Source organism: Plutella xylostella, chromosome 22 (assembly GCF_932276165.1).
Source record: "Plutella xylostella chromosome 22, ilPluXylo3.1, whole genome shotgun sequence".
NCBI classification, from domain to species: Eukaryota; Metazoa; Arthropoda; class Insecta; order Lepidoptera; family Plutellidae; genus Plutella; species Plutella xylostella.
This window is the reverse complement of record NC_064002.1, coordinates 11807514-11824959: the sequence shown is the minus strand read 5'-3', so window position 1 is coordinate 11824959 and position 17446 is coordinate 11807514. Positions and strand designations below refer to the sequence as shown.

Sequence of the window (17446 nt, the reverse complement as noted above, 5' to 3'; positions counted from 1 at the left end):
TCGCCGCTTTGTCAACCTACTCCGCTCCAGTGGATATTCCAGTGATATACCCTTGATTGCCAGATTTTCCGTTGACTGACGTTCCTTATACGAGTATAAGGGTGTCCGAACACGACTTATAGAACGTACTGATTGCAATTAGTGCAACGCATACGTCCGATAAAGAGTCGAAAAATCGGCTCGATTATGTGTTCTGTCCTCTCGGTCGTGTGCGGGCACCCTTAGGTGCAAGTTTTTATGTGTTCTGTCCTCTCGGTCGTGTGCGGGCACCCTTAAGTGCAAGTTTTTTTTTACCTATGTGGCCATTGTTTTACGTGATAATGTTCACAGATTATATATTTCACTACTTAATCAATATGGATCTGTGAAATAATTTTTAAGAGACAAAAACCACATGCCAGCCTGGTAACAAATAAAATAAAACATTTACTTATTATTTAAAAAATATAATTCAATTCCAATCTCAAACATTGTCATAGGCACATAAAAGTTCCTTTCAACTAAAATACAACGTACACATTAATTCAATTAGCAAATGTTATTCGAATGAAATCTAACTCAACAATGTATAACATTATGTACCATAGATTTATAAAAAAGGAACAATGTTGTAGTACGAGTACCTACTACTATTGAAAACTTGGATGGTTAAAATATTAAAAATAAATATTTTATACACATTTTAAATGCTTTTCACATGATTAGGTAATATCTTCCTGTGCCTTTTGCAAAGACATCTATCCAAAAACTGTTTCGTGAACTATAAAATATTTTCGCATTCAGACAGGTATGTCGATTTCGCTATTTACAATATTTACTTCGCTCCAAACAATAACCGTTGCAAAATTGATTGTATTGAATTTGTGTACATACAAAATCTATGCAGCAATATTAAATTTAGTCTATCAATCCAAATTAAAACATACAAAAACTGTATAAGATAGTAAAGTGATCTATTGTCAAGTATGTTTATTTCTACAGTGGTATTTAATTCATTTAAATCTAGGTAATTCTCTATTCCAATCAATCCCTATGTTATGCCACTAGGTAGCTGAGCTGGATTTATTAATGAAGCCCAATCTGTTGAAACATAAAACAACTGAATATGAAATCAGTACGACAAGGGTCAATCTGTCGCGGTCGTTGGCTAGCTGTCTCGTGTATAATAAAGTAATCAAATGTTACCACATTAATTATAAATGTGGTTTTGTAAATACTTTGGTAGTAAATTTTAATGACGAATGGTCCCGACGGAAACTTATAGCCATAACGTACACAACTATCAATAAAATGAAATAGAAAACATTGTTAGCCTACAAATCTTCTACTCAAATACTCCTAAGTAATCCCCAAATGTTAACATACAAATACATAATGTCAACATAATCACGAAGTCAACATTGCATTCGAGAAATTAGTTGCGTGTCATTTCTTTCCTAGAAGATCATCCAACAGGTCCTGATTGCTCATGCTAGAATCACCAAACAAATTACCTCTGCCTTCAGTTTTGGTTCCACGACCAGAGAGCGTTCTTTTCTTGGCAATAGGCAGCGTTTCCGACATCACCTGATCAGTCAACATTTTAAAGTTATTGTTCAACTCTTCGAAAGCTTCATCGGGTATGTCGCCATTTGCTGTGACGTACTCATTGATTTTGTCTACAGCATGAAGTTGTTGCACCAATTTTTCTCCATCAAACTTCGTTGTATTGAATTCTTTCACATGTCTGTCTATAATTTGACTGCTTTTCTCAATATCTTGCATTATATTATTACAGTATTTGTCGATTGGTTTACTGTTTCTCCTGTCAACGATACTGTTTTCTCTTTTCAGTTTCATTTCATTTCCTCTATTGTAATTAGATGAGTGTGACGCAACCGTTTCCTCAACTTTTGTTTCATTTAATAAAGAAACTCGTGAGGTTCGTCGTCCTCTAGACTTAGGTCTTTCTTCTTCATCTTGATTAGTTTCAATTTTCTCTTCCATAGAATCCTTTTCTGAGCCTGATTTTAGACTTGCTTTCCTGGATAAAGGATCTTCATTATTCTTTATCTTATTCATAAAGTCAATTTTCATGCTCTCTATTTTCTTTTGGACATCTTCGTGAGCAGTGTTGTGGAAATCAATTTCTTCTTCAAACAACGACAATCCGGCCATTCCTTCTTGTACGGTTTTAGCCATTTCCAGCATGTCATCTGATGCTTTGGAGTTTTTCCTAGTTTGATTAGGAGTGGATTTGGTATTGGTGCTGCTCGAATTAGTTCTAGAGCGTATGTACCGCGACTTTGGTTCGGCCGAGGAGGAAGTCTCTTCATCATGAGACAAGGCGCTGCTGAGGCTGCGGGAGTTTTCGCACAATCTTGATAGTTGATCACCCTATAATAGGAAAAAATACACAAGTTTTACAACAGTCAGTATATTATCTCAACTAGAAATGATCGTTCTTACTGAGATTACATAAAACATCGACGAAAAGATAATGCAGCATTGCAACTCTTGATATTATATTATATGGAATTCAGATATGCATGGTTTATCATCTTCATCAGCGTGTCTGTGATAAAAACTATTCCTCGGATCAAAAACCCATTTATCATCCTATTTTAAACCAATAAAGTAATTTACCAGTTTTCAATCCTTAAAAATCAAATGAACTACCACCACTGGGTTGACTTACGCTGGCTCGTTCGTCGTACGCGGCGCGGGTTGTTTTGCTGACAGCTCTATTAGTGCCGAGCGGCGGCGGCGGCGGTTTCACCGGGGACCTGGCATTGCGAGCGACGGAAACAGAACTTAGCATTTTCTCCTTCATCTGAAAACCGTTAGGGAATTCGGATTGGGTTAGTCAAAATTAAATACGGCGTGACATTGAAGGTCACAGGCTCACAGCACTTACAGCACACATAAACGTAACGTAAACGGAACGCCGGGAGCGAAAGGCGATCCGTTTACGTTACGTTTATGTGTGCTGTGATCTTAAATGACCCACCAAGCCGGCCCTAAATAAGGAAAGAGTTGGGAGAACAAGAAATAGGTAAGTTTTTGTAAATTTAATTTGCGAACTAATACTGAACAATGGTTCTTTCTTTGAAAACTGGGTAAAACAGAATAATTTAGCAATGTCAACTTAATCAAATAACGAGTGTACCAGTTTGGTGTAAATTCCATTTCTGACTAAACAATAGATATCTATGAAAATGCAGGCCAATATGAAAATGGGTCGACTTTTTTTACCCGAAGTAAGTATTTATTAGTTACTGTCAGTAGAAACTACTACACAAAATTTGGCATAAAAAAAGGAAAATCTCTGTTCCCGGAAAATCTGATAAATCTGATGCGACCTGCACGTCGTATTTATCAAATTTTCCGGGAACAGTGTTTTTTTTTTATAATTGGATTCAGCCAAAAGAGCCTGCCACAAACCCATATAGTGATTGCAGGATAATCTGCCAGTCGCCATCGAGCACGAGCGGCGACCGCGGCCTCCGTATTATGTAATACGCAGCGATTATACAGCGACAGTGGATTGGAGTTGCATTGCTACTCTGTAGATGACGCAGCAACGCACAAGGAGAGCACGACGACGAGGTGGATAAGAGATCTGCGTTGAAATCATTGCGTTGCGACGACGCAACCCGTATTGCTTCACTCGAATTTGACAATGGTGGTTATGCGATGGCGTGAGTGACGTCATGAATTCGTCATCATCACCCAATAAGCCAGAAAAAACGTTCGGGTTCCTCGCCAGATATCTACTACGTATAACCACTACATCATCAATTTACTATCGCTTTCACTTTAGAATCGCAGATTTACCCTGAATACGTATCATTCAGCATTTCGATACCACGGCATTTTATTTATTTAATTCAGTAATTTGTAAATTCAATTATTTATCACAATGTAGGCATGAACAGATGGGCGCAACCATATCCTCATACTTATTAACATTTATGAAGTAACTTTGTACATCAATATGGTCCAAAAACAAAGAAATGAACCCGGGTCTATGTGTTATGCATTCAGTGTCATTCCGCACAAACACACCCCCTGATCCGATCGTTAAAAGAACAGTGCGTTCATTGAATCTATGAATAATTTATAAGAAGAATAGAGCGATACCTTCGGCAGAGATCCGTCTAATCGCCGTGAAAATCCATCACGTTCCGAAGGTGAACGACCTATTCAAAGAAAATAAGTTGTAGCTGCGAACAATGGTGGATCTGTAGCTGAACTTTACACAACACGGGTCACGGGACACACTTAGACTTAATTAAAACGAGCATTCCGCATTATTGGCAAAGCACAATCGGCATCAACCGACGAGCCTGCTCATCATTGTCTCGGCTAAATGAGGAAGCCTTTGTTAACCAATAAAGGTAAGATTTAAATAAGAGGGTATTCCGACTTTCAATTTAATCAAAAATGTATCAAAATATCTCGATATCAAAGGACCTCGTCACTCGGAAAAGCGTGTTCGTCGAAGCAATTTGAGAAAACGCCAATTAAATCAAACGAGGTGAGCGGACAGGGTGGCAATTTATCAGCGATCGAGCTGAGGGTCAATGGTCCCCATATTGGAAATGATGATGATGTCCTCTTCGTCGTATCCGTAGGAATGACAATGAACATAAAGGAAGAATATGAACATAAAGGACAATGTGGATTTATTCCTACCTAAATTCTACGACGACCCTCATTATTGTGAATTGTGTAAGGGAAACAAAATAGTTTCTACATATTTTTATATTTTAGGATAACCTGTAATTGATTAAATTCCATCCTAATAAAATCTTCAGTAAAATTACGACCCTTTGACCGGAATATTGATAAAATTCTGCTCTACATTTTACCGGAAGTTCAATAATACGAAGGCATTCCACCGTATTCAACCTTTTAGCTGTACATATTATAATTAGATACTCAAGGGGCAATATTATGTGTGAAATTCGCATTCACCACAAAGTATTTTACCCTAAATTAGGCAATGCCGCCCTGAGATTTAGCCCCCACGCGCAATTGTGACTATTTGCGTAAAGTAAATGGAGCTATTAGGTATATTGATCCCCTAAGCGATAAAAAGGCGTGGGATTCAAAGTTAGGTTCGAACTTAGAACAATCTAGGTTTGTTTAATACCGGGTATAATAGGATCGATTCTTATGACACAACTTTTAGTTTCAGACCTCTCAACTACCCAAAACTTTAAATTGGAATATGGAAAATCTAATTTACGCAACGATTTACGAATAATTTATTTTTGGACGATGTTTTAGAGATACGACAATAGACAAGACAGCGACTTTCTTTTTTTCCCCTTAAATGCGACAGTGCGTTATTTCTTCCTTCTATCTCGAATACGCCTAAATATAATGTTCTAAGTTTTAAGTTAGGCCACCAGCAGATACCCCAATAGTTCTAGAGTACTACAAAACTAACTTGGCAACAAATCAAGTACCAACACCAAATAACAGGGCAGCAACTTTGTCTTACTCTTCTTCATTTATTTAGGGCTAGTAAATAATAAAAAAACCGCAATCAGTGGTAAAGCTTTACCAGTGGTAAAGAAAGCGTTGTCGGACTGTAGAGCTATAAAAATATCAACAGCATACGAACCTCAATAATCGTGGACAGCTTGTCAGCATTAGTGATCGCCAGGTCCAAGTCATGCCTCGTGTCCTTATGTTTATTGATTTCATTCTGCAGCTGATGTCGAAAGTTCTTCTGCTCGAGCGCTAGACGGCGCTGCAGCGTGCTGATAGTCTCGTTCTGTTGCTGCACCTTCAGCGCTAGATCCGCTAGCTGGGCTTGGAGTTTTTCCCGTTCTAGAAGGTTCCTGAATGAAGGAGAGTAAGGGATTTGTTGTGTTAAGGCTGTTGCAAAAGTGGTATCATAACCCGAAAGGGGTGACTCAGGGGGTCTTTCTGTATAACTTTTGTGCTACGACTTCTAAAGCAGGGGGTGCTTCAGCGAAGTATACCCATTTTGTAACATCCTGTATATATGTCTAAGTAGAATTTATTATTAGGTGAGTATGTGTTGTTATTGTTATATCGTCTCCATATGCGAAAACCTATAATTAGCTTTTCGTCTATTTATGTTTAAATAAGATTAACTTGTTATTAGTATAAAGCTGTTGGTTTTCCATGCAATAAATTAAAATAAAATAAAATAAAATATTGTTGAGGGATAAGTTAATGAGGCGGAGTAAAACACACTCAGTAGTAGGTAAGTACTTACATATGCATCGTAACTATCGTAATGCATTACAGAGGTCAATGTAGATACGTTTTGAAAGTATGAAACCCTGAGTCACCCCGTTTCGGCTTAATTACCACTTATTATCACTTATTGATAATAAAGAAATTTGAAAATCAAATCACCACTTTTTAACATCCTATACATTTAAGGAAAAAAAACAACCTTACTCGTGGAGGCTTCTGTTGTGCACTAAATTTTACAATGGAAAAGTTTTTCGGCTGAATCTACATTGAAAATCAAAGTCAACATTCTGTCAGCAGTATAATATTACTATTTCTCGTCAAAGTTCACAGAACAAATAATACTATCGTATACCATGTACTTACTCAATATTATTATGAATATTGAAATATTCTCATAATAGAGTTTGTTAGGCCTCAACTTTAACTCTAGACTCTAGTAGATAACGAGAGACCCTGTATAACTTTTCGTGGTGTTCGTTAATTATTTTATTACAGCAGTAGTTATTAATTTATAACTCGTTCAGACCTTTTAAATTACACAGACAGAATGTTCCGCCGGTCCCTGATTAAAGTGCACATCCGAAATATACTCACACAACTCGTCATTCTAGACAACTTTGCCTCTTAAAAAATATGAGAAATTCACGAATACGGTCGTACGAATGGTAAACAGAAACTTCAGTAATTCCATCGCGGGAAATCAGTCATAAAAAATAAAATAAGAAAAGCTGAAATAAATAAAATTGTTGTACACTTTTTAAATAAGTACCGTGTTCATATGACGTGCCTTCCAGTTTATTCGAACTCGGATTAATTTGACAATACAATGCTGGGAGCAGCCATTAGTCCCGTGTAGGACGCCAAGTGTTTTGTTTGCTAAAATTAAATATGAACGAGGGCCCACTACGTCGTAATATTCCACGAAATGTACAGTGAGACAGCTGAACTCTTTAATTTCTAATTCGTAAGAATTAAATTCAGTTTGAGCAACTGTGTAGCGACTGTGTCCACCAACCCGCACTAGGCCAGCGTGGTGGACTAAGCCTAAAACCCTTCCTTCATTGGAAGGAGACCCTTGCCCCAGCAGTGGTGACGAGATGGGTCGTGATGATGCTGATGGACTGTGTAGCAAGCACCAATAGTTTTGTCATTTTAGCTTTGCGTCAACTGTACCTACGTCACCTAACCTTGCACTTCTATTAGGAGTCTTATAGTCCTTAGTAAGCCCGTTAAATTATGAATTAGTGAAAACAATAGGTTGGTACGTTATAATCGTCATAGAAAATTAATGAACACCACTAATGAGAGCTACACAAAAAAAAACCTCTTTTAATGAGCACGTCATAGTCATTGGGAACTTATGGGCACACCCACGCTCTAAAGGCTCTGGTTACAACTCAGTTCATGAAAGCTGGCGCGTTGCACAAATTAAAATGTGCATTAGTCTACTCTACAGGGTGTTAAAAAGTTATAGCTATGATAAGCCGAGAGCTTATAGTACCTCACTGTGCCGTATGCACTTATAATTACACCATTATCCCATATCTAGGAGTTAGGGTAATAAACACCGTAAAATGTTTTATTGAAATTTCCATAATATTATTATTTTGAGGAACTTCAAGCGCAGCACCGCATGCAATTACCATTGCTTGTTTCGACGGCGTATCGATGGCGTAAACTGCATATCAGCCGCATTAGCAATTTACGAGGCTTAAAGTACGTAGTACAAATTGTGACCTACATACCTAATAGTGAGCGAGACATTTACAGTAATAAATTGTTGCCCAAATTTATAATTATTGGCACATATTTCTGTTGCAGAGTTAGCTCCATCTACCCGATAATCGGACAAATTACTTGACTGCAACGCAACAGAGCAATCAAACATGGCAACATTGACAACTGTAGTCAGAGACTGACAGATGAGCTGACAAGGGTCGGTTGCCGACAACCACAAGATTGGGATTCGAACACGTGACCCAGTTGCTAAACCTCCGGGATTACTTCTCACGTAGCATGGGATTAATACAACAGGATGTTTATGTTATGTTACTATAAATAAGTATGAGAGCCATTTTCAATCGGGTAGTTTGTAAAGATATAACGTTCATAAGAAAATTCGTTCATATTTTTACGATGAATAAAAGCTTGCCAGGATAAGAACAATACTTTAGAATTGCAGTATCTTCATAACTGCATAAGATAAAGTAATTAGTAAAAAGGATGGTTTCGAACTAACGAGTAAAGCACATAGTAAGTACTCGTATATTTATACAATTTTTACTCTACATTATATTAATTTCTTTAGTTTTTCGCCCTGCACCCGACCGTGAATGTAACCTTTATACCTAAATGCATTCCCCCTGATGGTCTAAGCTCCCTGAGCTTTGCATAACTTTACATAGATTAAAATTCAATCATATTGCACGTTTTAAATAAGTATTCTAACCTGCACAAGCAGAGTTTTTATAAATATTGAGAAAAACTGCTTGTCTTGTCGTATTTTTAGCTCTTACAGATAATACAGGGTGTAAATTCTATCCTCGTACTGGTCAAACTAAACATCTTTCCCGAGGAATATCGTTATTTTTAATCTCCCATGCAAGGTTTTATATTATACTGTGGTGTAATTTTTCATGAGAAATCGAAAAAAACACATGCAAAAAATACCTACATGTATTTCGACGTGTTTACATTTTTCGGGAAAATCAAGCGATTTTGCACCGCGTATTCATACATTTTTAGTCTGACACAGGCAGTTAGGTACTAGTGTAGAGTCCTAACTTTCACTTTTATGATTCATGAGATGAGTCTGGGCTCAACAAATTGACACTTTACTGCATACCAAAGTAGGACCCAACTACAACTTTGCAAGTTTTTTCTGAATAATGTAATAAATATTCTTCTAGACCCCTATAAAAAGTAATATCGATATAACGTACACGCCATGTTTATTAATTTAATATTTTTTCTACGACACTTTTAGAATACTCATATTAATAAACAGGATGAAATTGTATCAGGGAACCCTTGTATATTTTTTCTACATATTATAAAATATACCTACCTACTTAGGAATAATATGTTTTACTATTTTACAAACGTGGTTTAGTAATCCTTTTATAACATCCTGTGAGTATTTTATGTACCTACATAATTTTTCATCAATCTGTGGGTCATGTCGCCATACCTAAATAGATAGGTTGTTACCTGTCTTTTACACCACTCCATTATTCTTACGATCGAGCATTAAAAATGCTGTGAGCATTGTGTCTTTAGAAATAGACTATTGAACTTTAAAGCACTAAGCCATACCCGACTTACGGGTACTCCGAGTGTATATGTCGCAGGCATCTGGTTGAATCTCCTTTTTAGTTGACTCACTAGCGCGTACATTGGATGGCGCTACTCAATTGTATGACTAAGCCGAACGTTGATTGTACAAGCGTCACAAAACGTCCAACTATGTAGATAGCGGACTTAAAATCAGTCAGGTGGTGAATAAAACAAATATGGCGTCTAACAGCTAACAGCTGACACAAAAAGCACCTGTATTCTTATTTATTGCAACTAAATTTGCTTTGTGCGTTATTTGTGTTAAAATAGTATGACAACATGGATTTTCCTATTACTACGCCGCCGGTGGATAGTTGCAAAGAAAAAATTGTGGCGACACTGGATAATTATGAACAACCATAACAAGGTACGTTTATTGTTATTGTTTACTTAATTTGTGAGAAGAGAGCTTTCTAACATAGTCTTTTTGTTGAATCTTGTCTGGCCATGTTCATCATAACCAGACATTACAAAGTTGCTATACTATATCCCATTCAACGACGTCGAACGTTACATTCAACGACTTGACGAGTTGTCCTTTAGCCATACAATTTGAGTAGCGCCATCCAATGAACGCGCCAGTGATTCAACCAAAAAGGAGATTCAACCAGATGCATGCGACATATACACCTCTCCTATATTAGCTTTGAAGTACAGACAGTAAAAATTCTCCATAACTCTTCAACTTTATGGTCCCGAAGGTTTGCTCAAGTTTATTGGTTTCTTTACTACTATGGTTATTGGACTCGTGTGAGCCAGTATCCATTACAGTTGATTTTAAATGAATATAATTATAGAAGAGGAATTTTATCAGTGCACGACTACATTTATGTTTGACTTTCCTCAATATACCAGGAAGTCGTTGTCACCCGTCTAACTCAGAGCTCTTTCCTATCCTGTTCTTACCGATCCTTTTTCTTTCACTCATCGCTCCATTCGCTTTCTCTCACCGCTTCTTTCCCTCTACTCGACTCTCCACTACTCCCTTTCACTCACCGCACCCTTAGCTCTCCCTCACCGCACCCTTCGCTCTCCCACACCGTACCGTTCGCTCCCACTCACCGGTCCTTGCTCAAGTCCAGCAGGTGCTGGTGCTCGTCCCTCAGCTGCTGAAGCTGTGAGTCTCGCTCCTTCAGCCTCTGAGACACCTCTCTGTACTGCTGCTTCAATTGCTTGTACCTACGAGCGGGAGGGATTGAGAAATTAATATAGGTACTATAGACGTTTCACCTGCTTGTCGCTACAAAAATCGCCTCATAAGGTTAAAAGGATTATAGTCACACTGTCCTCGATCTTCCCCATCCAACCAGTACCGGCTACATGTAGTCAATAAAACCCGCTGTATAGTGGTCCACTCTGCGTTATTACTAGTCATAACATAATGCATTGGGACGCCATCAGTATTAAAAAAAATATATTTTAACGCCAAGCCAAGTCGGTCTGATTATACTGACACCATATCTTATTTAATTAAGTATTATGTGTGATTATGCAATCGATTCAAAATGGATGGTCATATTTGAGTAAATTCCAGGAGATCAAGTCGATCAACATGAGCTGGCCAGAAGTTGTGGCTGCTGCCTCTGATCGTCAGAAATGGAAATCTGTAGTTGCGGCCCTATGCTCTACTAGGACTTAAAGGACTTGAGAAGAAGAAGAAGAATTGAGTAAATCAACAAAGGAACTAACCTGGCTTGCTGCACGCGCATCTCTTCACTGTGGGAGTTCAGTACTTGAGGCAGCTCGGCGTTTGAGTTCTCATACCTGAAGATATAAGGGTGAATTTTGTTAATTTCATCACTGCTGATAGGTACTTGATAGTCAGTAGTAGATAACTTTATTGTGTTTTATTTATTCGGTTATTTAGAAGTCGGTGTAAGTTAATTTGAGGACTCGTTTATCCCAACAAGCTTTTGTAATTTGCTGACAGAAAATATAACAATGATTTTGCGAAATCCAGTAACGAATTTTAAACTCGTGGTCCAAAATACTAAAACCACTAAAATGCTGTAAACAGTAAATACTTCTCGAAATGAAATTGATAGTACAGAGGTGTTTCCAAACAAAGGCACAAAATTGCCGAACTAATATATTTGTTTAAAATAAATCCGCGTAGCAACATTTCTATTTCAAAATTTAGCTTGGCAAATGTGCCAGCATTTTGCGCTGAAATTATTGAACAACATTTTGAGTGGCCACAGCCTTACCCACATTAGTGACCGATACATGGTTAATATTTTATGAAATAGTTCCTACCCTTTCAGAATTTCGTGACCGTATAAAAGACCGTGGAAAGACCTTTCAGTAGTTATCCGTTTGAATTTTAGCACAAAAACGCGAGATACATAACCGTGACCTCCAAAGTATACCTACCATTTCACTTCTAGTGAGTAAATTGTAATATTTATGTAAGTACATACAGTACATATTTCACAAAAAAGTCAGTAGGTATACATAAAGTGCTAAGCTTTATAACATAAATGTAAAAATGGTATGGGTACATGAGATAAGTATTTATAAATTAGTGAAGGTATTAGAGTAGTTTAATACTGCCACTATTCGACTAATACTTTAATTATATGTAAATACTTTCATATCACGGCATTGTATGTTTGGATATTACCTCTTAAATAAATTGCCTCTTATAAAATGAAGTACAAGCTCCGATTAGCAAATCATCCTAGTTACTCACTAGGTTCTAACTTGCTAGAATCATCTAGCCTGATTCACAGGTTTAAGTACTCCGTAGTTCAGGTACTCCGACAATAGTCAGAATTCAGATCTCTCTGAAAATCAATTATCTCTGCACAAAGTCTGGCGACAGATGACAGATTCAAAAAGGAAAAAATTAATAAAAAAAGTGTTACCGCGCCCGCTACTGCGCCCGCGAGTTCAATATGGACAAGCACTTAGAATAATTTGTAATTAAGTTGACAAAAGATAAAACATGCACGCCGTAGTTGTGAACCTGCCCTTGTAAGCCCTAGCACGCGAGCGGTATTAAGTTCGTTTTACACTTTAATACAATTAGCACGTTCCAAAGAGCTGTGAACCTGCCACAAAGCCACCCATTACACTCATTATCACGTTCTATTCTGTTCTATTCTCTGTGGGGCTGTAAATACCTGCACCTGGCTCTCACGTGGATGGAACCTTTTTGAGTATATCCCCAAGGTCTAAACTCTACTTTCCTAAGCTTGGACCATTTCCTACCACGCTGCGAGTTGGTAATATTATGTGCTTAATCTACATCGTTAAGATTTCCACCCAATGTTTTCCTTCACTGTAGGAGCCACGATAACTCATTCTACAATACTTTTATTACAAGTCTGAGCAGGATTTCAGCCCGCATCTCTTTCGTGACAAGCGGGCGCTTACCGACTGAGCTACCACCGCATTCTATCGCGCATTATCACGTCATTATCATTCTGAATAGCGTCGAGTGATAAACGGCTGAACCAGCTTAGTTCCACCAACTTGATACGCTGAATCACGCTCCTACACTGTTTTGTAACTAGCTTTTGAAATAGCCTGGCCTGCATGAATATGTTTTAGGTTTAGATAATTTTATAAACACCTATTCTAGAAAATATTAATATTATTAACTATCGAGCTTTTTATTTCTAATCAGTGTGATGATGTGTGTGTCTTGCAAAGGAGATCTAACTATGCTGGAAAAGAGTGACTTAAAGTGGTCGTTCTAAACAAATGTTGTAGGTACGACCACGACTCTTTAAAATACTTCATGTTCATAATACCTACAATCATGGTTTCTTTTGGAAATGCCAATTTCATAGTATGAGGATTATACGGTGATTTAAATCGATACGCACATCGTTTTTCCTACAACACTATTTTGTTACACACGTTTTTTACTATCTTTAAGAGCTGTGAGAACACTTGATATGTTTGAATATGATAAATCCCCAAAAATAATACTTTAGCCAGGCCAAAAAAATACAAACCTCTGTAGAGCTATTTCATGTTTCTTTTGAACAGCTTTCAGTATACGATTCTCATTGCTGAGTTCCTGAAAAATATATTACATTTTTATACAGGGTGATTGAAGCATGTAACGACGTATTTTTTCAAAACTTTTGTCGCTAAAAACGCTTCTAAATACAACTTTTTTAGTCACGTGAATTTAAAGTGCGGAGAATTCACAGATTATTGAAATTTTACAAATGCACAAAAAAATCTCTATCACACCTTAAAAAATATTGGTCCATAAGCCGAGCACTCTGTATACAGTGGTGACAGAACGACACAGTCCTCGTGTGACCCACAGACCCTCGGAAGGGCACTCGAGAATGTATTCACTATACTGTTATTGTGTACAGCAGGGGTTTCATTAACTGTAACATCAGTGGTGAAAGGTCACCACTCTTAATTCGTAGGTCGTAAGATATAATTTTGAACTAAAAGCGTAAGGTTATGGTTAGCGCTCATTGTATGGAATGGAATTTGTGCGGAAGGTTGAAGTGGAGGTGTTGGAATACAAAATAAGTGAAAGTATTTGGTAACTGTGAGAATTTCATACATAGCTAAACAAATAGTTAGCAAATATTTTCGTTTAGGCCACCTCGCAGGTTTCAAGCGGCTTACAAGTTACAGTGTGATGTTGCCAGCTATTACTGTCCTGAAAATTTATCAATAAGAAAATATACCTACTGTAGAATAAATAATAAAACTGAGTTTTCCGGCGAGACTCGCCTGGCCTACCCTTTTCTCGTAAGAAATCCGTGAATAAAGGGTGCCTGAAAGGATTGAATTATTCTGTAGATGCAGTAAGTTTCTTATCTATCCGTTTAGTAGGTTTATTATTATTATTTAATTATTTATTGTACAAGAATCATCATCATGTACATTGTTTATGTGAAAGATTGACAAACATTCTTACATACTACGTATACACAACACAATAGTTACGGCGTGTGTGGTAAACCACAGAGCTAAATCCTCTAAGAAACCTTTGATAACGAACTGACTACGGCGTAGCAAAGCATTTTGTTCGATGGCTACGGCGCAGCGTAGCAATGCATTTGGTTCTATTTCTATTGCTATGGTTTGCTGATGAAAGATACGGTTCCAAATCAATGTTATAAAATATTTTTGCTGAAGCCTTAATTATGTGGGTTCAGCAATGAATATTCACAGAACAAACACACAATGCACAGAATAGAAGAGTAGGCGGTAAAAATCCGAAGTAGCCTCAAGCCATTTCTGTTTCACTTGTAGGTACTACCACACGCTAAGATGTAGAAAGGAATACACACTCAAAGAAGACACGAAAAAAACACTCTACATTTGTTTTCTCTTAAAGATTACTGAGCGCCTTTGAACAAACTTTATAAGGGCTCTACGCCGGTAAGTATATAAAGTCAACAAAACTTAAGACAGGATTAAGCAAAACATATTATTAAGGCTGGAATAAAAACAGAAGTTTACAAGATCACGTTATTTGAATTAGTTAGAAGGATAAAGGTTTTTTGATCCTCGGGGATACTATAGTGCTTGTTTAGTTTATAAAGTTCATAATTAGGCTCCGTTCCCACTTGGCAAAATATCGAGACCTACATATTTTTTATTATGACTAATTTTATTGTTGTTTGAATAATTTGTATTATTATCAGATACCAGTAATTCGCAATTCCGTTTTTCGAACTTCAGTAGCGGTCTCTCATACTACTGTGGGACCCTTATAAGCTTAGGTAAAAGGGGTATCATTATTGCAACATCTTGTATGTTTTACGATGTGCTACCATAAAGGAGAATCTTTACACCTTGCCACCCAGCCAAATTAAAAGGGTAACAGAAAACAAACCAAGGAAACGAAATCGTTAAACATGTAGGATTGCTACATTTATTTACTGAAACAATGGCGGAATTAAGTAGAAAATGAGATAACAACATGAGGTTTTTGGGGTGTGCCAAAGTCGTGTAAGTGTGCTTTTTGCCTTTCATAAAAGCCACTAAGTCTACGAATTCTATTGATTTTGAAAGACAGAAGAAAAAGTTACATGCAATATTGTGTGATGTCACTGCAAGTAAACTCGCCATCACTACATCGTAGTCTTTATATTTCTAGCTCTAATAGCTACTCGTTTATCGTCAGCGGTGGGACAACTGCCTTAGAAGTGGCTACACCAATGGCATAATTCATTAGTGTAACTAGCTACAAAGAGACAACAGGCATACGCTAATTAGGTACGCTTTTTTAAGGCTGATGAATAAATCGCCAGCGTGTTTATTCGTGAAATGCATGAATTATAGACACTGTCGTGAAAATGTGACTTATAATAATAAAGTAGCTACATTTATTTTATTTATCAAAGTCGCTGGTAAAGGGTCTGTTTTAGGCATTCGGGTACATAATAATATCGTGTTAACTTGTACTGTACGATACAATGCGGACTCGAGTGCTCTTATGGCTGACTCACACACTGTTAGTGCAAGCGCTTAGTAGAAGTACACTTCGGGATAACTTTGGTCAGATAACTTTAAAAGTTATGAGAATTGTACATCTAGGTACTAACTACTTAATCTCTTGCATTAAACAATGTGTGAATCAGACTTTAAACGAGTAGGTATATAACATCGACGTTATAAACGATAATAGTACGTTCTTAGACCACCCGTATGAAAATAAAGCATGATTATACTGTCCATGCTCGGAATTAGTAGAAGTAGCATCTAAACTAAACAGTCTCTCGGTCCGTTTGAGCTCTTTTCGTGTAAGTAGGTAAACTACACTCCAACTAAGCCTCCAAACACTTTGTGCACCTAAACTCACCTGTAAGTGATAGTGCGCATCAGCCAGTTGGTTCTGCAATGCTTTGACCCTGTGCGTCTTTGCCGACAGCAACCGCTGGGTCACTCCCTTTCCACTCGAAGACCGCGACATGTCCATTGATAAAGGACTCACTCTCTTACGCTTCTGCAGCAAACTTAGGCGGGAACCGCTGCTATAAAGCGACTCTAGGCTTTCCTTTCTGAAATACACACACATTCTAGAGGATAAAATTATGTCTGGATGACTTCTTACATGACCACAGTGACGCTTTAACATAAGTGTCTCCAAGTAAACAGATTACATAAATAACAGATGAGACCTAACCTTTATAATCGTTCGTACCCTGTGACACTAAACACAAGACAATGAAATTAAACTCACAAATTCACAGCCATGTTTCTGGGTTAATAATAGAAAATAAAGCCCGTAAAATGAGCTATTTAGGAACGCAAAACCGTTGTCCGACAAACATAAATATTGTAGAGTTATTGACAGTTGTTTTGTTGTGATCGCGTTGCCATGACAACGGTGTAATCGATATTTAAAAAGCAATCGGTTTTATTCAGCCAGGATTAACTAAGGAGGTCGAAATTGATATACCTATCACCTCTTTGCCGCGCGAACACACTGGATCCATAGACAAACCATAGAGGATAGATGAACAAGGGAGCCATAGAGAAAAAAATAATAATTGGAGATTGGAGCCTTCGTTGTGGTTGAGTGTATAGTGCCACAAACTTATCTGTTCCGGTGAAAGTTCACATAAATGTCTAATATTTCTTCTTCTACAAGATTTTATGTTTGCTCGTATTGTTAATTCGCTCTTGCGGTGGTAAAAAACCCATCGAATCTTTAACAATATACAATTTATTAGTAAGTAATGAGATATGGATTAATTTAGTTCGTTCTCACTGGAACAGATAAGTTTGTCGCACTATACATTTCTATGAATAAGGGGGGAACCTCTAAAACCCTTATTTCGTGCACTGTTTACAGAAGATTACATTCCACTTAAACGTTTGAGTGTCTCCGCTATGTTGTGCTTGAGCGGAATACCAGAGTCCAGAGCGGACGTCATACCGGGTATTTATGTAT

The 17446-nt window shown here is 37.4% G+C and overlaps 1 protein-coding gene across 2 annotated transcripts; it reads right to left on the bottom strand.

Annotated features, from left to right (window-relative positions):
• Positions 1–430: 430 nt before the first annotated feature.
• LOC105380569 (lebercilin-like protein) lies at positions 431–16938 on the bottom strand. 2 transcript variants are annotated; one of them, XM_011550150.3, is made up of 8 exons: positions 16733–16938; positions 16352–16550; positions 13524–13588; positions 11248–11322; positions 10621–10737; positions 5615–5834; positions 2678–2812; positions 431–2376 (listed from the first exon to the last, which is right to left on the bottom strand). In XM_011550150.3, exons 1-8 carry the CDS (start codon positions 16744–16746, stop codon positions 1426–1428), a joined length of 1776 nt encoding a protein of 591 aa, XP_011548452.3. In that variant the 5' UTR covers positions 16747–16938; the 3' UTR covers positions 431–1425. The 2 variants fall into 2 exon arrangements, with proteins under 2 accessions (XP_011548452.3, XP_011548453.3); XM_011550151.3 differs by having other exon boundaries at positions 16676–16937.
• Positions 16939–17446: the final 508 nt, after the last annotated feature.